Source organism: Plecotus auritus (assembly GCF_963455305.1).
Source record: "Plecotus auritus genome assembly, chromosome: 4".
Classification (NCBI taxonomy): Eukaryota; Metazoa; Chordata; class Mammalia; order Chiroptera; family Vespertilionidae; genus Plecotus; species Plecotus auritus.
Window position 1 is genome coordinate 96,325,434 of NC_137775.1, and position 21,094 is coordinate 96,346,527.

Sequence of the window (21,094 nt, forward strand, 5' to 3'; positions counted from 1 at the left end):
AAATGTCTAGATCAGTGGGTTATACTTCAGTGATAAGACAGTGTCCTCCACAGCCTCAGCAGAAGAAAGTAGAGATTGGCTCAGTCCTGGTGTATGGAACAGACCAAGGGCACCATTCAAAAGGCCTAAGTCCATGATTAGTGGCCCTCAAGGAAGATCGGGCTTAGTGTATATGTCTGAGGTGGGTTTGGTAAAGGGTCCAGACAGCAGAGGGGAGAAAAGAAAGTAACCAAAAAAAAGGTAAAGTATAAGAGGACATCGAGAAAGTAAGTGAGGAAGAAGAGAGAAAATTATATAGAAAGACAAGTCAGAGTGGAAAGAAAGCAATGATGACTTGACCCAATCAAGTAACATATAGAACTGCCAAAGAGTTCCCTCAGCTCACCTTAGATTTCCCTGCTCACACCTGAGGGAAATCTAAGGCCCCCAGGTAAGTCCAAGTAGTGTCTTTGCAAGAAGGGATGACATGGGGGGGGGGGGTGTTGCAAAGAAACAACTACATAGCCTTGGCCAGTTTGGCTCAATGGATAGAGCATCGGCCCATGGACTGAAGGGTCCCGGGTTCGATTCCAGTCAAGGGCACATACCCTGGTTGTAGGCTCTATCCCTGGCCCTGGTCAGGGTTTGCGGAAGGCAAACAATCGATGTGTCTCTTATGGATGTTTCTCTGTGTTTCCCCCTCCCTCCCACTCTCTCTAAAAATCAATGGAAAAATATCCTCAGGTGAAGATGAACACAAAAAAAGAAAGAACTACATAGGCTCAAGCCAGATGGGCCTGCTGACCATCCTACTAGCTTAGGAAGCTCCATATAACAAGGAAAGAGGCAGTGTCCCATTAGCAATGCAGAGATGAATAAGCAAATACATAAATAAATGAAAGAATGAATGAAAACGGCTAACTCAGGAAAAAAGGAAGTGAAGTTTCATGAACTAGCTTCCCTGGGTTAAAGCCCAGGTTCCTTGGTACCAAGAGAACATGCACTGAGTGGCAGGCAGCTGTCCAGATTCCCAGAGGCAAGTCCCTGCCCTCGCTGGGCAGGAAGCCTGCTGCACTTACCCCCATGCCCAGGAGGAACTTCTGCTCACTGCCAGACACCATGCAGCGGTAGTCGAGCACTGGGCGGATCTTCTCCAAGGTTTTGGAGGTGAGCAGCGTGGGCTTATAGCTGAAGATGTCGATCTCAGTGCCCTGCAGCCCCGGGTCAGAGAAAACACGGCTGGGTTGGGGGAAGGGACAGGCGCTCAGTATGGGTGTGGGTGCCTGTACAGGCGTGGGGCAGGCTGGGAGAGGTGAGGGACAGGAAGCACATGCTCTCTGAAACATCCCCTGCACCCCAGCTCTCCCTAACCAAGCACTAACTGCGGTTAATTCCATCTGCCTGGAGTGTTCCTTTAGGACCGATTAGGGGAGGCTGGGAAAGGAAACCACACCAAGTCTCCAAGTACAGATCGATTTACCTGAGCTCTAAGGAAATGTCACCAGGATATAAAAGTCACCCTTTCAATAAAGCTGAAGGCAAGGACTTGCCAGCATTCAATTTGAGAGCAAATAAGTGATCTCTCTGACTCATTCAGAAAAACGGACACATGCTATTCTTTTGAGGCCATCTTCAACCTCATTCACGAAACCAGCACAATGGCCCATGACCTGGGCCAGATTCAAATGAAACCCAGGGAAAAGCTGGTGGTAGGGGAAAAAAAAAAAGGCAGAAGAATTCCAAGGACCAGGTCATCAGAAACAGGACAGGGAGCCTAGGGTTAGGCCAGACCCATTACAGACCTCTCCTGGCAGCCCCTCTCAGCCCTCTGCCCAGCTCCCCTGCCCCAGTTCAACCCATAATTCATTTCTCCTCTGCAGGCAAATCTCACGGGACCCTATACTTGCCAGCACCATCATCTGGGCGGCGGGAATGCTGAGCACAACATATCTTAGGGACAAGAATCTTCAGGGACCCTGATGGGCTCTCGGGGACTCAACACCCTACACCCCAGGTTCCCACTCAGCCCAGACCTCTGGAGGCCAGGCATCTGGGGTCTCAGTGAGACCTCCGACATCTAAAATCAGGCCTCTCTGACTTTATTTTCATCAGACACCAAACTTACCTGGATCAGCTCAAAGAACTTAGACTTCGGGTCTGAAGAGGAAGGAGCCACACGAGCCTGGTCCGGGATCTGGAAACAGGCAGCAGAGAGCTTTGGTTTTCAAATGTACTTTTGACCAAGCCTGTGTTAGTCTACGTGAGCGGGGGGCGGGTAGGTCAGACTGGGAAAGAGGAAAAGGTATGTAGCACAGGCGGCTAGAAAGAAGGGGTGGAGGTGGGTAATGCAGTCACGCTCCCTTTCAGGCCCTGTGGTAGCACAGCCCATGTGCCACTTCCCTTTCTCTGGGGCTGTCTATTGTCAGTGTTGCTACACAGGGCCACCAGCAGCAAAATAAGGCCTGTTCACACACCACCTTTGTCCTTTAGGACCCAGCTGTAGGGCCTAACTGGCAGTGAAAGGACCAAGGAGGTAACGCCCAGCAATGCTGAGACTTCCAGCTCTGGAAGCTGTGAGGGTAGGCAGACATTTTCATGGGCAATTGGGAATCAAACCTATTCTTCTTTACAGCTTCCCTGCCCTGGAACAACAATGGACTGGCGTCAAGATGCTCACCCCCCAAAGACGGAGGCACTGTTTCCGGATCTCTGCCTGCCGAGGTTCACTCAGGGTCCTGGGAAAATGAAGCCAGCAAGTGATTGGAGACTTCATGAGGTACAAGTGTACCTCCTGTGCACCCCTCAGAAGCCCAGAGAGGAAGCCCATGAATGAACGTGTGCACATGCACGGAGGCCACGTTGCCATTAGCCCAAAGTGCTTATCACACTCACATGGCTCTGCCTCTTGAAGATGGGAGCTCAGACGTACACAAAATGGGACGACCTCCCCTTAACACCACAAAGGGAAAGGAGGAGGTTACCTGACCTCTGGATGCCAGGGTTCCTCACACACCCTTCCTCCAGTGACCCAGCGCTACATTCTGGCTCCTCCTCTGCTGCCATAGGCCAGTGAGTCCATCCCAGTGGACATCACTAGGCCTCAGAAAGCTGAATTAGCTTATGCTGGCCCCTGTCAGAGGTCTTCCCTAACCAGTCCTATGTTTCCTCTCTGACCACTCTTTATTCTGGGTCTCCTGAGTTATATATTGTACATCCTCTGATACACTGTTAATAACTTCTCCTGCATCCTTTTCCTAGGATACGCTCACCTTCCCAAAGACATCATAAAGTCTCTGAGGACAAGGTTCATGCCATATGCTTCTCTGGCATCCTTCACAGACCACAGCAGAGTAGGAGATAAAAGAGTACATATTTTTAAATGTTTGTTGAAATGAAATAAACAAAGAACGCAGGGGGAGGAGCAAAACCAAGAGCTCTTCCCTTGAAGTAGATGAATCCTGTAAAGGGGGCAAGACTCACGTGTCTTGAACAAAGGCATGGATTTTGGCCAGAGCTTTGATCTGCAGACTACAGTGGCTAGAAGAAAAAAAAATTTTTGATCTCAGAAGGATTACCAAGAGATAGCCAAAAGACATCAGGACAGAGAAGTTTAGCACGAGCATTGACCATCTATATTTGGGGGAGGGACTGGAGAGTTAAAGAGAACCCCCTCAACCACACGCCAAAATACAGTTATATGGGAGAAATGAGTCAGACCCTTCATACAGTCAGACCTCAAGTCCTGCTAAAAGCAAGGTTTTGATCCCATCCTTACTAACGTGAAAGTGGTGAACTTATTCTAAATAAAGCAACAACAAAGCCCAGACCCAGTTTACAGACTAAACTGACTCAACCCACCTATACTAACAGCTGCCCTTTCTACTCTAGTCTCCATTGTTCTTTTACATACACTTTCTGACATTTAAAAAAAAAAGTATGAGACGTGATAAAGCAAGAAAGTGTGACCCATTGGCAAGAGGGAAGCTGTTCAATAGAACAAGACCCAGAGATGGTTCAAATGGTGAAATTACTAGACAGGGCCTTTAAAATAACTGAAAAACTTGTTAAAAGATCTACTGGAAAAGGTGTATAACATTAATAAGAAGATGGAAAATATCAGCAGAAATATAGAAACTATATTTTTAAAAAGCAAATAAGGCCTGCCAGGTCGCTCAGTTGGTTGGAGCGTTGTCCCGTACATCGAAAGGTTGCGGGTTCAATTCCAGGTCAGAGCACATACCCAGATTGTGGATTCGATGCCCAGTGAGGGAGCATACAGGTGGCAACTAATTGATGTTTCTCTCTCTTTCTCTCTCTCTCTTTCCTTCTTCCTCTCTCTCTAAAAATCAATAAACATATCCTTGAGTGAGGATATAAAGAAAAGCAAAAATAATAATAATAATAGACATGAAATATATATTAGAGATAAAGAATGATTTTGATGGGCTCATCAGCAGAATGAATACTGTAGAGGAAAGAATCAGTGAACATGAGGGAAGACAGAAACTCAAACTGAAACATAAAGATGTAAAAAAGTGAAAACTGTAATAGCTCTGTGGACAATAACAAGCAGTTTAACATAAATATTAACTGAAATCTCAGAGCAGAGGAAAGAAAGAACAGGGCAAAAATATTAACAAGTTAATAGCTAAGAATTTCTCCAAATTGATGAATGAAATCAATCTATAGACCCAAGGTAAAAAATCCTAAGCAGAATCCATACAAAAAACACACAACACTAATCACATCATGATCAACATGCTGGAAACAAAGTTCATCATGAATGCAATCAGAAGAGAAAGGACACATGACATACAGGCAAGCAATGATAAGAATAATGGCTGACTTCTCATCAGAAAACAAGGAAAGCAGAGAACAGTATTCTTTAAAGTGCTAGGGGAAAACATTGCCAACTTTGAAATCTGTATCTAATGAAAATATCCTCGAAAAGTGAAAGGGAAATCAAACATTATCAAAAGACAAAAGCTGAAGGAATTAGTCTCCAGCAGACTTGTTCTACAAAAAAAAACAGACTAAAAGGCTCCTCTCCAGCCTGGCCTGGGCCCTGGTCAGGGCGCATGTAGGAGGCAACCAATCAATGTGTTTCTCTCACATTGATGTTTCTCTCTCTCTTTCCCTCTCTCTTCCATTCTCTAAAAAATAAATGGAAAAATATCTGCGGGTGAGGATTAACAACAACAATACAAAAAAAATAGACTAAAAGAAATTCTTTAGGGTGAAAGAAAATGATTCCAAATAGAAACCTGGTTCTGCAGGAAGGAATGAAGAACACCAGAATGGGTAAATTTGTCAGTAAATATCAAGGAGCCTTTAAAAATAATTAGATGCACAAATATAAGAGCTGTGTATATCTTTAAATCTCTTTAAAAGATTATATACTGTTTAAAATAAAAATAATGGCAATGTAAAATATGGTTTTCTATAAAACAAAAGCACAAAGGAAGGAAAACTGTAAATGCATGTTTACTGTGGTATGGTTCTTAAATTGTTCATGAAGCAGAATACTTTTTGAAGATAAAGTATGATAAATTAAAGATGCACATTGTAATCTCTAGAGATAACAACTAAAACATTATACACAAAAGGCATAAAAAATATCCAAAGAGATAAAAAGAAACACTACAAAAAAATACTGAATTCACTCCCCCCAAAAAGAAGGAACAGAGAAACAAGTAAAAGGCAGGATAAACAGAAATCAAACAACCAAGACAGAGGGTTTAAACCCAAACATAGCAACAATCACAGTCCTTGAAAATGTACTAAACACCCCATTTAAAAGGTAGAGACTGTCACAATGGATAAAAAGGTAAGACTCAACCATATGTTATTTACAAACACAAAAACAAATTGAAAATAAAAGAACATAAAAAGATAAACCATGTAAATACTAAGCAAAAGAAAGGTGATGTGGCTATATTGATATCATAAAGTAGACTTCAAAACAGGATATTTCATAATGACAAGAGGTGAATTTATTAAGACAAAATAATCTTAAATGTGCATGTGCCTACTAATAACGAAGATCCCAAATATATGAAGCAAAACTAACAAAACTAAAGAAAAAGACAAATCATAATTGAACAATAATAACTAAAGACTTTAACAGCCCTCTTTAAGCTACTGACAGAATAGAAGTCAAATATCAGTTAAGATGTAGAAGATTTGAAAATCACTATGAACCAACTTGACCAAATTAACATTCATAGAACACTATACTCAACAACAGCAGATGGAATATTCACCAAGATAGATCATATGATAGGCCATAAAAAAAGCCTCAATAAATTTCAAAGGATGAAAATCATATAGAGTATATTCTGAGTACAATGGGACAAAATCTAATAGGTATCTTGGAAATCCCAAAATATCTAGATATTAAATTTCATATGTCTCATAATCCATATATCAAAGAACAAATAAGGGCAATTTTAAAAATATTTTGAACTGTATAATGATGAAAAAAGATATCAAAATGTGGGAGCTAAGCAGTCCTTAAAGGAAATTTTAATATGATTACATTTAAATGCTATATCTAAGTGATTAATTAATTAAAATAAATAAAAGAAAATAATTCCTTTATTCTTACTTTTTGGGCTTAATTTGCTCTTCTTTTTCTAGCTACTTTGATTTTAGACTTTTTCTTTTAATATATTTATGTATTAATAATAGTATAAAGGGAAATTTATTTCATTTAAATATACAAATATATTTAAACCACATAAGAATGTCAAAAGAATACATATTTAGAGACTAATATCGCTTATAAACATAGACACAAAAATCATTAATAAAAAATTAGTAAATCAAATGTAGCATTTTATGAATGATAACTCATGACCAACTCGAGTTTATCCAAAAATGCAAGATTTGGCCCGGCCAGCGTGGCTCAGTGGTTGAGCGACAACCTATGAACCAGGAAGTCACAGTTCGATTCCCGGTCAGGCCATATGCTGGGGTTGCAGGCTCGATCCCCAGTGTGGGGCATGCAGGAGGCAGCTGATCAATGATTCTCTCTCATCATTTATGCTTCCATCTCTCTCCCCCTCTCCCTTCCTCTCTGAAATCAATAAGAATATGTTTTAAAAATAAAATAAATGCAAGATTTATTTGCCATCTGAAAATCATCAATGTAATTCACTGTAAGTGAAATAAAAAAAATTTCTATACATACATAAAAAATATTTGACAAAATTAAACATCTATTCATGATAAAAACTTCAGCAAAGAATAGAAGAAAATTTGGTCAAACTGATAAAAGACAACTATAAAAAACCTACAGCTAACATCATACTTAATGGTTAAACATTTTACACTTAAAATCAAGAACAAGGGTAAGATATCTGTTCTCATCCTTCATCATCATACTGGAGGAACCAGTAAGTGCAATGAGGCAAGAAAAGAACAGAATTACCATTAAGATCCAGCAATTCCACTTTTGGTATTTCTCCAAAAGAACTGATATCAGGATATTGGTATCAGCACCCCATGTTCACTGTAGCACTATTCACAATAGCCAAGATGTGGAAACAATCTAAATGTCCATTAACAGATAAATGGATAAAATTACCTTATTTGCCCTCCCCCCAAAAAAGTACTTCTACTGACTCATTGCTGCTATATAACTCTCCAAACTACTTCAAAAAACTTTTTTCTAATGCTTGCCCACCTAGAAAACTGAGCCAACTGTCACAACTTTATATTATTACCACTAGTAAGGAAGAAAATAATTAAACAAGGTTAAAAACAAAAAACGCCAGCATTCAGATCACCTATCTGGAGAACTCATGAACTGGCAAAAACTTTGGTACCAGAACCTCCAAAGCATGTTGTATCTTACGTTCCAGCCACCTCCTGCCTCCAAACAGAGGCTTCACAAGGCAATAACCATGATGGCCTTTTACAAACAGAAGCAATTAAAGGGAAATTACTCCTGCCTCCAGGGGCACAGAGCTGCTCTCTGTTAGATGTCACCACCATACCATCAGGCTCCCATGGGCATGGCTATGGCAGCCAGGCTCCCACCAGCCACCCTTTTGACAGGGCATGGGAGCAGGATGAGGATCCCCAAGGTACTCTTCCAGGGAGCCCTAGAACAAGCAGACCAATCCCAGTTACCAATTTTTCAGGGTTGACAAAATGATACCAAGAGCCAATCATTTTAGTCCTTCATTCTCTGCTCTTCCTAATGGTGCCAGCAAAAAACACCTGGTTTGCTTACCTTTCATTGGACCGTATCATGTAGTCGGTAAATTCATGGTCTCCCTTGATCACCTCCAAGGGAACCACAAGGTTGACATCGGAATCGGTGTTCCGCAGCTGGTTGAGTTTAATATTGACTGAGAAGAGGTACTCCCGCACGTCATCTATGCCCACCTTCAGGCCCTTGCACACCACATACCTGGCAGGAGAAACCCTGTCACTCCACTGAGCAAGGACCTCCCTGCCAGTATTCCTCCTCTCCAAGCCCCTTGCTGAGTCATGAAGCTCAACAGCCTTAAGTCTATGCACAAAGAACAGCACAGACTCTGTGCTGCAAATTCTTCTTTTTTATGTTGGGCTGTATTTTCTACTCTTTATGACAGTGGTTCCCAATTGCCCTCTGCCAGGCTGGAAGGGTCTAATTTAACAGACTCATTGATTAGACTCTCCAAAATGGGGCCCAGAAAGCTCGTGTTTTTAACAAGCCACCAGCAATTCAGATCGGCCACATCTCTCATATTGTGTATGGACACTGTGTCCCACCTGGGATGCCAACAGTGCCCTGGCTGATGGCCCCCCTGCCCTGACCCAACCCATGTCTCTCCAGGTTTCCCTTCTACTGACCACCTTCTCCCTCCTGGGCAAGTCAAGGATCCCCCACATAAGTGTGGTGAACAGGCTTGTGGAGAAGAAGGCAGAGGCTGACTGGCATATCACAGGACCAGTAAGATCCAAATCCTGACCGCCCCTCCACCCCGCCCCCGCTTGGCTCTCATCACTTCTTTAAAGTCAAGGCTTTGAATGTAGCTTGAGTGGCCTTGCCAGAGAGATGTACCAGTCTTGTGTTCTGACATTTAGCCAACTAGTCTGATGAAAATGGAGAGGAAAACCTCACCTCTCTGAGTTGGCAGGACGGCTGGTAATCGGCTTAAAGAGACATACTCGTTCAAAGCAGCAGTACAGCAGGTAGATGAGCCCCACGCTGAATGGTGTGAACAGGTCGAAGGTTTTACAGATGAAGTGGCCTCCTGGATTAGACAGAAAACACCAAGAGCAGTCAGTGATTCTAGTCCAGGAGGTGGGTAAGGTAATCTCAGGGAGTAAATATGACCAAGTCAGGGACTCAGAACCTGGGTCCATTAAAAGTCAGAGGCAACTTAAGGGGGAGACTGAGCTTTAGAGGGGACTTGGAGGATTCTATAGCACGTTCTTCCCTAAATTCCTCATTCAGCTACCTGTCACCTGACATAATAATTTTTTTTTAACTTCCAAGCAACTCTTAAGCATGCTCTTATCCAGCAGGGCCTCTTGTGGGTCCCGGGGAGGGGAGATAGCTAAGGGAGTGTCACCTGTCCGGACAACAGAGAGCGCCATGAGGAACTGGCAGAGCAGCAGCTGCTTGCTGAGGATCTCCTGCAGGTTCTCCTGGCCCTCTACGGAGAAACCCTGAAATGGAACACAAGGATCAGGGTGGGAACCAGAGTGAAGACTGAAAAGGCATCCTTACTTCATCTTCACTGACTTCTTCAAGTGTGCTAATTGCTCTCCACCACCTGACTGATAGAGACACAGCTCGGCATTTGAATTACTTTGGCACGGTCACATGGCTCATTACAAATAGGACCCAGGCCTGACGACCGGACCAGTGCCATTTCCAGGGGGTGGAACCAAGTCTACTTTTCCAAGAATATGGTCCAGAAAATTGTAAAACTCACTTAAGAATCCAAGGGAAGAGTAAGACAGAACCAAGGCGAAACACTGGCTAGTCACAGGCCAACTGCAGGACAGGAAACAGAAAGCCCCCGTGAGTCTGACGAGGTCCGGGAAGCACGTGTGGCACGAATGCTCTGCCTGGGCTCACTCAGCCTCTGTACTGACCGCAGGACAGGCCCATTTGGTGACAGGAGAAAAGTCAGCAAAACTCTGACAGACAGTGATCCTCTCTCTGCTGATTAAGGATTTTCTCACAAAAACCATTCTCCTGTCCCAAGACCATGAAGCCTCTCCTCCTAGCTGGCAGGATCTCTGGCCATAGCGTTTGTTTAAAGAGCGTATGTACACTGCTATTCCTGGAGTGGTGTCCCTCCCTGTGAGAGCCCAACAGGGAGCAGAGAACCAAGCTCAGTGTGAGGAAAGGAGGCCAGGGGCTGGGGGCCTGGGATAGGGCAGATCTTTAATGAGCACAGTTTCAATTCTGCAAAATGAAAACACCCTGAAGATTTGTTTCAGGACAATGTTAATATATTTAACACTATTGAACTGTACACTTAAGAATGGCTGAGATGTTCAATTTAAGTTGGGTGTTTTCACCACAATAATAATAAGAAGTAAACGAGGCTGTCATCTGTTAGGTTGGCCCCAGCCAGGCCAGGTCTCCCTGACTCAGTCCTATGAAGGTAATAGCTAAATGACCCAGAATAAAAAATGTTGAGTAATGTATTCCAAATTTATAGATGCTCCTCAAAATGCACGCCTATTTATAGGGTAAATCAAAAAAGAGAACAAACAAAAACCCAGCCCAGGTCACCAGTCTACAGTGCTGAAGCCGAAAGACAATCCGTGAGTTTTGACCCTGCAACTGCTCACCCGGAGCAGCTTCCCCCCGCCCCCCAGCCTGTCTATGTTGTTCCCTGCTGTGCACAATGCTTTCAGATCCTATGCTGACACCCTGCACAGTCCTTCACCTTTCCACAGCTAATACTTGAAAGGCCACCCAAGTTGCTCCAGAGGTTTCTCTCAACTCTAGCCATGTGACCCTGGAGCAACTGCCACATTCTCTGTCCTTCCTCTAGGCCAGTGGTTCTCAACCTTTCTAATGCCACAACCCTTTAATACAGTTCCTCATGTTGTGGTGACCCCCAACCATAAAATTATTTTCATTGCTACTTCATAACTGTAATTTTGCTACTGTTATGAATCGTAATGTAAATATCTGTGTTTTCCAATGGTCTTAGGCGACCCTGCTAGCGGTTCTCAACCTGTGGGTCGCAACCATCGGAAAACACAGATATTTACATTACGATTCTTAACAGTAGCAAAATTATAGTTATGAAGTAGCAACAAAAATAATTTTATGGTTGGGGGTCACCACAAATGAGGAACTGTATTAAAGGGTCGCGGCATTAGAAAGGTTGAGAACCACTGCTCTCGGCCAAGCGGTGGCTCACTCCAGAAAAGACTATCTGCCATGTCACCCACTAGGTGAGAACGCTGCAGTGGGCTCCCCTCAGTGCCTCCAGCAGCTGCCCAAGGAACAAGGCTCCTTGAATATTCACTTTAGCCCAGCCACTGGCAGCCTCCAGTGAGTTCCCTGAGCTGCTGCCTTTGTTTCTGTGGTCATCGATCAGCCCATCCCGAGGCCTCTGCCAGGAGCAGCACCCGGGTGACACATGATGGAAATGTTCTTCCCAGTTAGTTTTGCCTCGTTGGTCTCCTTTGCTGTGTCTCACAACCGACCGAGACCCTTTGAAGAAATGAGCTGAGAAGGACCACTTCCTCCACGTAAACATCCCGCCTTGACAAAGTTGTCATGAAAATATGTACAAAAGAATAAAACTTAAATCATACATCCCCTACTACCTGAATAGTGAGCTAGCACCTTTGAGGGCAGCTAAAGGGCTAATAAAACAAAACAAAAGCAATTCTCAAGCCTCTAAGGAAATAAACCCCTAAAGCACCAGCCTATGGAAAACGGGTCACCTACCCCATCGGCCATCAGAAAGTGGACACCCTTTCGATCTGTGTTATCCAGGACAAAATTCCGAAAAGCAGTGATGTTCTCTGGGCGGGTGATGTCTCCATCTCCATCGATCCCACCCTCGCCTGCAGGACACAAGATCCACATTAACCTCATAGGTCCTGTGCATCCCAAGACTGGGACATGAGCTCTCTGGGGCTGTGAAAAGGGTACCAAGTGGGCCTTGAGTTCCAGGAGAAAAGCCCCTGAGGAGCAACTCACTGCAGGACCCCCCCCCACTGCAAGGCTGCCTTACAGTGATGGGCCAGGAGGCAGACACAGGGCCCTGCTGTATGGAATAAAGCAGAGATGACAAGAAGTTAACCAGCCAAAAGTCATCAACTGAACAGACGGCCTTCCTCCTCAAGCCCAAAGTTGTGTTTAAAGCACCTACATTTCAGAACCAATTTCAACTTTTTTTTGGCTAATCCTCACCTGAAGGTATCTTTCCCCATTGATTTTCAGAGAGTGGAAAGGAGCGGGGGAGAGAAACATGGTCAAGAGAGACACACATTCAATTGGTTGCCTCCTGCATGCACCCCAACCAGGGCCGATGATTGAACCTGCAACCCAGGTATGTGGCCGTGACCGGGAATTGAACCTGAGACCCTTTGGTCCACAGGTCGACGCTCTAACCACTTAGCCACACAGGGCCCAATATCACCTTTTACTAAGGACTGTTAAAAAAGAACTTGGGATCTGGTGCCAATCACAACAATCAAGCCAGGGTAGGTGAGGGGACTGCTGCAGGGCAGCTGAGCTGTCTGTTATCAGTACTTTTCATACCCCTACACATGCTGGTATGTTAATGACCCTGCCAGTTCTCAGACAGAGATCAGGCAATTTCATTATCTCCTGTCACCAGAGAAGAAAGGAGGAATGCATATGTCTGGATGCAAGTATAACCTGTATCCCACAGGCCTGGGCAAAAAGGGACAGACTAGGGGGAACCAAGACCTTCATGATATGGACTGGGAGACCTAGGAAAGAAAACATGGCAAGTGGATAATAGCTGCTTCTGACCTAAGTCTCCACAGAGGCTGTCCCATAGTCCCTAGTATCCTCCTGTGTGTCCTACCGTAGTAAGGTTCAAAGAGTTCACTGGAGGCCGAGTAGAAGTCCTCCAGCTTAAAGTCATTCGGGCCCTTCAGAGTCATTCCAAAGCCCTTTGCATGCCACTTCTTCCTCCACAGCACATACTCCGAGAAGCCACCGGGGCCTGCACAGACATCAGCAAAGTACAGAAGCTCCGCTTCCCGGTCCTTCACCAGTGGTTTCTGCAAAGGCCAGGGGAGGATAGGAGAAGGGAAAAAAGATGGCTCAATGGTAGGAAGGAGAAGGCAGGGAGTGAAATCAGCCTTTCCCCAAGCACAATGCAGAGTTCCCACCAGGCCACACACCCAGCAAGTGTATCCCAAGACCATCACCCCACCTCAATATACCCGGATGCCTTTCACACCACCAGGTCTAGCTCAGACTCCTAATGAAAACATCTTAATAGGAACCTCGGTGTGCACTTTTTGTCTCTCAGCATCTTCACCATATCCTGCCTTACACAAGTCCTTGAGCAGAATAGATGCTACATCCACCCATTACAGACAGGGGAAAAGAGACACCAAGACACAAAGCGTGCAGATGCTGTTCCCAGCCACCTGCCACAAAGCTAATCATAGTCCAGTCAGCCTGACTGCTAGACTCAGGTCTTCCTGTCCAACCCAGCATGGGGAGCCTGGCCGTCCCCGGTCTCAGCCACAGCGCCCACCTCTCCAGACCACAGTGTCTGCTTCCCTGCTCCCTCCCCGTCCTCCTCAGCACTCCCTTTTTTCAATTAACTTTTTATTTTGGACTAATTTTAGATTTACAAAAAAGTTGCAAAGAGAGTTCTCACATACCCTTCACCCAGTTTCCAGTTTTACTAATACCTTACATTGTCAAAACTAAGAAGCCAACATTTGTACACTGCTATTCACTAAGCTCCAGGCAGGATTCCGATTTCACTAGAGTCCTGGCTCTGTTCCAGGATCCAATCCGAAACACCACAGTGCATTTAGTCTACACCCCTTTCTCCTTCTCTACACTCCTTTCTTCTGCTGCCTTTGCCCCTCTGCTCGCCGGGGGCCTGGGATGGGGCACAGCTGGGAGCTGACAAAACAGAGAAAAGTAGACACCGTGTGCAGCTTCCAGGCAGCCCTCAGAGCACCCACCCACCTCAGGAATAACTAACTATATTACAATAATCATTTGAATTTTATTGGATTATAATTTTGGCCACCTGAGTAGCTTTAACTCTTATTAATATAAAATTCATCCTGAGCCCTAGCTGGTTTGGGTCAGTGGATAGAGCGTTGGCCTGCGGACTGAAGGGTCCCAAGTTGTGGGCTTGATCCCCAGTTGGGGGCGTGGAGGAGGCAGCTGATCAATGAATTCTCTCTCATCATTGATGTTTCTATCTCTCTCCCCCTCTCCCTTCCTCTCTGAAATCAATAAAAATATATTAAGAAAATAAATGAATAAAATTCATGCTGAACGAAGCATGGACCTTCAATTGGTTGCCTCCTGCACGCACCCTATTGTGTGTTTACACTTCCTTTTACACACCTGGGCCCTAGATGGTGAATTCTACTTGCCCCGACCCTCCACAGCACAGAGGAGGTACCATCTACACCAGTGACAAGAGGCTGAGCTCTCGAGTGGGTGGCAGGAGGACACTGATGACCATCAGCAGGGAGGGGCCCAGGCAGCTCAACCTTCGCTCTCTACCAGCTGACATGGCTGAGTGCTTGTCCAGAGCTCTGTAACTGCTAGATCAAGACCAGAAAGCTTTAGGGGAAAGTTAAGAGAGAAATGGAAAACGAATGTGCACAATCCAGTCCATTTCTAGGTGACAAGGGCCTTCCCTCTAAGGATAGCTATCAGCTTTATCAAAACAGTGAAAAAAAGTTTTTGGAAAAAGTAGCTTTAGCTAAAAATAAACATTGTCATCCTGTGACAAGCCCACGCAGGCATGCTGGGATGCATCAATTCTTTCTCTCCTCCCCTACCACTCCACCCCAGCATTCTTTGTTCCTGAGCTATCAATTGTTTATATTTTTGGATTTTATTTATTTGCACACACAAAAAAAGACCAAATGGCATTTGCCAAAAACATTATTTTAGCACTTTCCTGGCAGCTGGGTGGTAATGAGGCAGGGGTCACAAGTTGAAGGCCTGCACAGACTGGAAAATGGGAAACTAATGTTCCTCACTGCGGGGTGTGCCCTAGCCCCCAGCCCAGGCTCCAGCCTCTCCACTGAGCCACTGGCCCAAAGGAAGACTAGGGGAAGGAAAAGGAATGAAGCAATGAAAGCATCTCAACTCCAAAACAAGGACATAAATATGATCTCATTTTGTGATTTCAAGATATGTGGCCCTCTCAGGCCACAGCCAGATCTTTTCATAGAAAGGACAGCTGGGCTTCTCACCTCTTCCACCTACTGGCTGTGCAGTCAAGGGCAAGCACACAATTTATGTCTTTAAGCTCAAGCTTCCTCAACTATAAACTGGAACTAATATAGGTTATTTCTCTTTTTTTTTTTTAATCCTCACCCAAGGATGTTTTTATTGATTTGAGAAAGAGAAAGAAAGAGAGAGAAATATTGATCGGTTGCCTACTGTACATGCCCTAACTGGAGATTGAACCCACAACCTAGGTATGTGCCCTGACTGGGAATCAAATCCACAACTTTTGGTGTATGGGACGATGCTCCAACTAACTGAGCCACCAGGCCAGGGCTATAGGTTATTTTCTGAGTGTTGCAGGATTAAATAACATCCATCAAAAACCTTTATAAACTATAAAATACTAAACAAACATAAGTTATCAATTCAGCTAGATCAACTATCATGGAGTCAAAACTTTGTCCTTCTCCATCTTTTTCTCTTCCCAGTGCCTCACTGGGCACTTTGTACATGCTAATTTCCTCTAAGCGCACAAACTTAAAGATCTACATTCAGTTTTTGTCTAAAGTTACACTTCAAAACATGTTTTCTTACTTCAACAATATCCCCAGGCACACAAATTCCTCACATAAAGTTATCCTATATAATAAAGGGATAATATGCAAATCGATTGAAAGGCAGAACAACCGGTCGCTATGATGCGCACTGACCACCAGGGGCAGATGCTCAGCCAGAAGCCGGGCTCATGGCTGGGGAGCGCAGTGGTGGTGGCGGGAGCCACTCCCGCCTCCATAGCAGTCGGACATCCCTCGAGGGCTCCCAGACTACAAGAGGGCGCAGGCCAGGCTGAGGGACCCCCCGCCCCCAGTGCACAAATTCGTGCACTGGGCCTCTAGTGGTTTATAATAGACTTCCAGATACCCAAAGAATCTAAACTCCCTCTTTCCCTAGTCTCTTCCAATTCTTGTTTATAATTTATTGATTTCCCTATCCGTCTCTTTTTAACTTTTACCACAACCTGAAGAACCAGAAACACATGGGAAAACCTGAGTCGTGTTCCCCTCCCACTTTCCACCTCTAACCTCTCCATCCCACCCCAAGCTTCAAGTTCTGCATCCATGCTCGTATTCTATAACCAGCCTGATCCAAGAGGCAGAGACCCTAGCAAACCTGGTGTGTGCCCGGGGCTTCAGTCATTCCCATCTCTCCTGGGAACTGCTCTAGTGCATCTCTGCTCACCTGAAAAACATGCTAAGCCTGCTGGCCTTGGCTGTCACTCTGGTCCTCGGAAAAACAGAGAGGAAAAGAGAGAAGAAAAGACTAGAGGCTAGAAAGAAATCACTTTTTATCATGGAATGCAGAGAAACATCTCAGAAAGGGGAATTCTCCATGGCCACTAACAATCAATTCAGGTCAAGAAGATGTCTGAAGTGTTACAGACTCGGCTGCCTTTTCCTATGTAACTAACATATCCACCCTCCACCTGAATGGTACAACCTGGTGCCTTCTTCATTTTCCTGAGAGCAAAAGACAACCACCAGACACTAGCTGCTGGAGGCATTTTCATTCAAAAGCCCCCAAATGATGCTGTGACTTCCCATCAGCTTGACAGAGCTCTTCTGCTAGGCAGGGGTTTAAAATCATTTGGAACTCAGAAAATTAAATCAATATTATATCAACCTAATTTTCTCAAGATGCTAATTCCAAGAGCCCCTTTGTGCTGCCTGCTGGTACTGGGAAATGGGGAGAGAGACAGGGGAGAGAGAAATGACTAAAGGCTGGAGGGGTTTACATGCCAGTTTTGCCAGCATGGAGAAAGCAGTGAGGTAGGTGGAGCTGAAACATTAAGAACTTGGAAAGGAAGTTTTTTCAGTGAGTGGATAGTCAGAAGGCTTAATGGAAGAAGGGTGAGTGAAGCAGAAGCAGGCAAAGAGAACTAACTTTCTAGAACTGAGTAAAAATGCTTTGAAATCCTGATGGTAACACTAGAATGAAATTTCCTTTATTCTTTCTCTGTCATCATGGAGGGTCTGTGTTCAGAGAAATGAGATGCAGCAGAATAGAAAATCATCTTGCTTTACCATTTCTTGAGAAGGGCCAAAGCCTGATAATTATGATCCCACACAAAGCTTGTTCTAAGAGGCAGGAAGGGAAAGTGGCCACATCAGAACTCACAGATCTAAGAGCTGGAACAACTCTTAAGAGCCGTTTGGTCCTACCCTGGCCCTCTAGGAGGTTAGCAGGGCTAATTTCAGAGATGAGGCAGCTGAGACCCAAAGAAGGCGTGTATTGAAGTGACAACACCTGCAATGGAAGTGGTACACTCCCTGCCGGCCTCACTGAACAACACAGCCATGACATAATGATTTTAAATGGACCAATGGAAAGATAGGATGCCCACATGTCATTCAACTCTCAAATATTTCCCAGAGTACTCTCCTCTCATACCAGAAACACCACCCAAATCAGATGATGTCACAATTTCAATAAGCTCACTGTAAGTTCTGTACACTCACCCTTCTACTCCACCTCATCCATGGTAGAAAGAAGGCAGGCTAAAGCCCCTGGTGGCAACTGGTCTCCACACGTCAATGAGCACAGAAAGGCTTTACAAAATCCCAGCCCTACACCCCTACCAGCTCTCAACTCCACCAGAACATCCAGAATCTAAAAGCGCCATGGGGAAAGGATTCATGTCTATCTCATTCAAAACTATATTCCTAATGCCTAGCACTGTGCTTGGCACAAAGTAGGGGCTGGATAAATACATGCTTACCAAAAGCAATAGGGGCCCACACTCTAACTCACGGCCTCATCTCCCTGTTCTCTAGGCCTTTAGATGCCACAGCTGCTGATTTGGCCCAGGAATGTCCCTTCTCCACTGCTGCCCGCCCTGCCCACCTCCACTGGGAGTGCACAACAGGACCTGCAGCGTCAGGGGCTGGGACTTTGGGACTGAAGCTCTAGAGACAATGCTTATTGGGGCACTCTTAGGAACACAGGGACGCACTGTGGGGGCCTTTCTGAGGAGCTCAAAGCAAAACATCTAACATAAAATGCACCTCTAACACATAGCAGCTATAATTACATTGCACAAATGGCGATTTCTGAGCCACTGAAGCTTAAGCCCATTTAACACTATGAATTCAGAAGCAGAAACTTGTTCTCACCCCATAAGAGTCCCGTGGATTTGTAAAAATGCGATCAAACACAAAATCCATATTGGCCATCTTCATTGCCGCCCTGCAACAAAGACAGACAGAGCTCAACTCAATACCAGACAGACGGAAAGCTGAAGCTCAAGGAAAGGCGGGAGGGTCATGTCAGGGGAGAGGAGGGGAGGGAAAAGTCAGCAAACCTGTTCAGGAAGAAGACTCCTCGGATCATCTCGTAGGGATTGGCGCGGGTCCGAGCTCGCCGCATCTCCTCCCCATCCAGGACATCAAACACACTCTGCCCAGAGAGAATCAGAGCCTCGAGGTGAGCATCATCTGCCGGAAAGGGACGTCCAAAGAGCAAGGCTCCTGCTGTACCCAGCTCTAACCTGGCCGGCTGTGTGACCCTAGACAAGTTGCTCAATCACTCTGACCCTCAACTACATCACCTGTAAGATGGTACACAATAAAATGTAAGCACGTCCCTGACACATGGTAAGTGGTTAATTAATGACCACCATGGTTATGCACAGGGCCACCTCCTGGCATTGCAAACCCTCATAGCAAATCTCCTTCTCTACTCCAGCAGCGACTTCCCAAGGGACTGGAGTCTGATACCAAGGCCCTCTCCACTGGCTCCAAATTCCTCTCTGATTTAAAAAAACAAACAGCCTCACTTCACAAGAGCACCAGTCACTATAAAGATATTCCCAACCCTCTGCCTGTCAAAAAGATAAGCTGAGGTCAGGTGGCTCAGTTGGTTGGAGAGTCATCCGTATACCCAAAAGTTGCGGGTTTAATTCCCGGTCAGGGCGCATGCAGGAGGCGGCCAATCAATGTTTCTCTCCATATCACTGTCTCTTCTCTCTCTCTCTCTCTCTCTCTCTCTCTCTCTCTCTCTCTCTCTCTCTCCCCCCCCCCCCCCGCCTTCCTCTTTCTAAAATCAACTTTTAAAAATCAATAAAAATTAATAAGCTCTGAGGCCTCGCTGCTTCTCCAACCCATTTCCTCCTTAGTTTCCTTGGCTCTTTCTGTGCCAGGCAATGCACTTTCTGGCCCAAAACTCAGGCCACAAGATATCAAGGGAAGGCTACTCATCAACACCTTAGGAGCCTCCCACCCAGCATTTCATTTAATTCTCACAGCAACCCTGGGAAGTTGGGAAGTATTTTCTCCCTATCTTATATATGAGGACTCTCAAACTCAGCGAACCTAAAGCAACTGGCCCAAGGTCACACAGCAAAAAAAGTTGCAAAACTAGGATTTGAATTCAGGTCTATCTAATGCTAAAGAATGATTTCAAACCTTTCATTATACCAGCCAACCTCCCCCCACCCCCCGCCCAACCAGGATTGGAATGAACCAACCCACTGAGGTTAAGTGGATCCTTTCCTGGTTACTGACCACAGGGACAGCACAACACTACACAGCAGGGCAGTCACCAGGAAAAAGGACACCTTGGAGAAATGTACAAGCTACGCATCGGACCACCAGGAAAATATCAGCTAAACTTCTGCCCCCACAACTGACTCAAAAGAACTAGAAAAGCCCAGACAGCCCTTCACACACAGTTTTTAACTCCAGCTCTAGCCACAGGCCTTACCTTACACTGCAGCACACTGTGAAGCAGGTCTTCCCCACAAAACTCTGTCTCATCTTCAATAATCATCTTCCTCTACAGGGAGAAGAAAACAGTCAGTAATGACCATGTGTGATGCACTTGGGGGGATGAATGGAGAAACTAGGGTTCCAAATCAGTAGAGAAGGGGCTTGAGTTCCTGACAAAAAACATCAATCTCTGAGGAGCAGGAACTTGTGAGAAAATCCTAAATCCTCTGGCGCAACTCCAGGTGGCTATGAGATGAAGCAGTCCCTTGGTTACTCTGACTAGAGCACAATATGGATACAAGACTCGTGAATGCCGAGGCTGAGAAAAGCAAACAGGAAGGAGACATTCAAGCTGTCTGTCCCTAGGGCATGGAGGCAGAGGATGGAGACTACCCCAAATGACAGAAGCCTGTCCTTCAACGGGTAAGCCTCTTGCTCTGAGATGAGTATGAATGCATGACACTAGGCACTGACCTGGCAGCATCACAGAAAACAAGGGCTCAAGAGAGCCTCACAGCAACCCTATGATGATGGATGTCAAGTCCAACATCATGTCTGAGTGAGGCCACCTCTACACCATCGGTGCTCAAGCTTGGTGTTCTCAGGTTTTATACTTTTCAAAACTACTGAGGACCTCAAAGAGCTTTTATTTATGTGGGAGACATATATAGATATATACATTGAGGTTTATTATTAGAAATTAAAACTAAGAAAATTTCAAAATGTTAATTCAGTTTAAAAGAACAATGTTAATAAAAATAACATTTTTATGAAAAATAACTGTATTTCCAAAAATAATTTAGTGAGAAAAATGGCACTGTTTTCCAGTTTTGCAAATTTCCTAATATTTGGCCCAGCCTGTGTAGCTCAGTGGTTGAGAATTGACCAGGAGGTCACGGTTCGATTCCTGGTTGGGGCACATGCCTGGGTTGTGGGTTCAATCCCCAATGGGGGAGGG

The 21,094-nt window shown here is 45.0% G+C and overlaps 2 protein-coding genes across 4 annotated transcripts in view; one reads left to right on the forward strand and one right to left on the reverse strand.

Annotated features, from left to right (window-relative positions):
* CCDC167 (coiled-coil domain containing 167) overlaps positions 1 to 4,953 on the forward strand; it is a 31,322-nt gene extending 26,369 nt beyond the window's left edge. Inside the window, exon 5 of the transcript XR_013960440.1 lies at positions 2,612 to 4,953. The gene's annotated coding sequence lies outside the window, so the exon portion shown is untranslated. The remainder of the gene's footprint in view (positions 1 to 2,611) is intronic.
* Positions 1 to 21,094, reverse strand: part of CMTR1 (cap methyltransferase 1) — a gene marked incomplete at its 5' end in the record, with an annotated part of 65,443 nt that overhangs the window by 7,071 nt on the left and 37,278 nt on the right. For all 3 annotated transcript variants that reach the window (XR_013960439.1, XM_080665257.1, XM_080665256.1), the window contains 12 exons: positions 1,059 to 1,190; positions 2,105 to 2,173; positions 2,657 to 2,714; positions 3,460 to 3,516; positions 8,219 to 8,398; positions 9,095 to 9,227; positions 9,549 to 9,645; positions 11,903 to 12,021; positions 13,014 to 13,212; positions 18,544 to 18,616; positions 18,732 to 18,826; positions 20,132 to 20,203. Coding sequence is in view for 2 of the 3 variants with exons in the window: in XM_080665257.1 (XP_080521383.1) it covers positions 1,059 to 1,190; positions 2,105 to 2,173; positions 2,657 to 2,714; positions 3,460 to 3,516; positions 8,219 to 8,398; positions 9,095 to 9,227; positions 9,549 to 9,645; positions 11,903 to 12,021; positions 13,014 to 13,212; positions 18,544 to 18,616; positions 18,732 to 18,826; positions 20,132 to 20,203 (1,284 nt within the window). The remainder of the gene's footprint in view (positions 1 to 1,058; positions 1,191 to 2,104; positions 2,174 to 2,656; positions 2,715 to 3,459; positions 3,517 to 8,218; positions 8,399 to 9,094; positions 9,228 to 9,548; positions 9,646 to 11,902; positions 12,022 to 13,013; positions 13,213 to 18,543; positions 18,617 to 18,731; positions 18,827 to 20,131; positions 20,204 to 21,094) is intronic.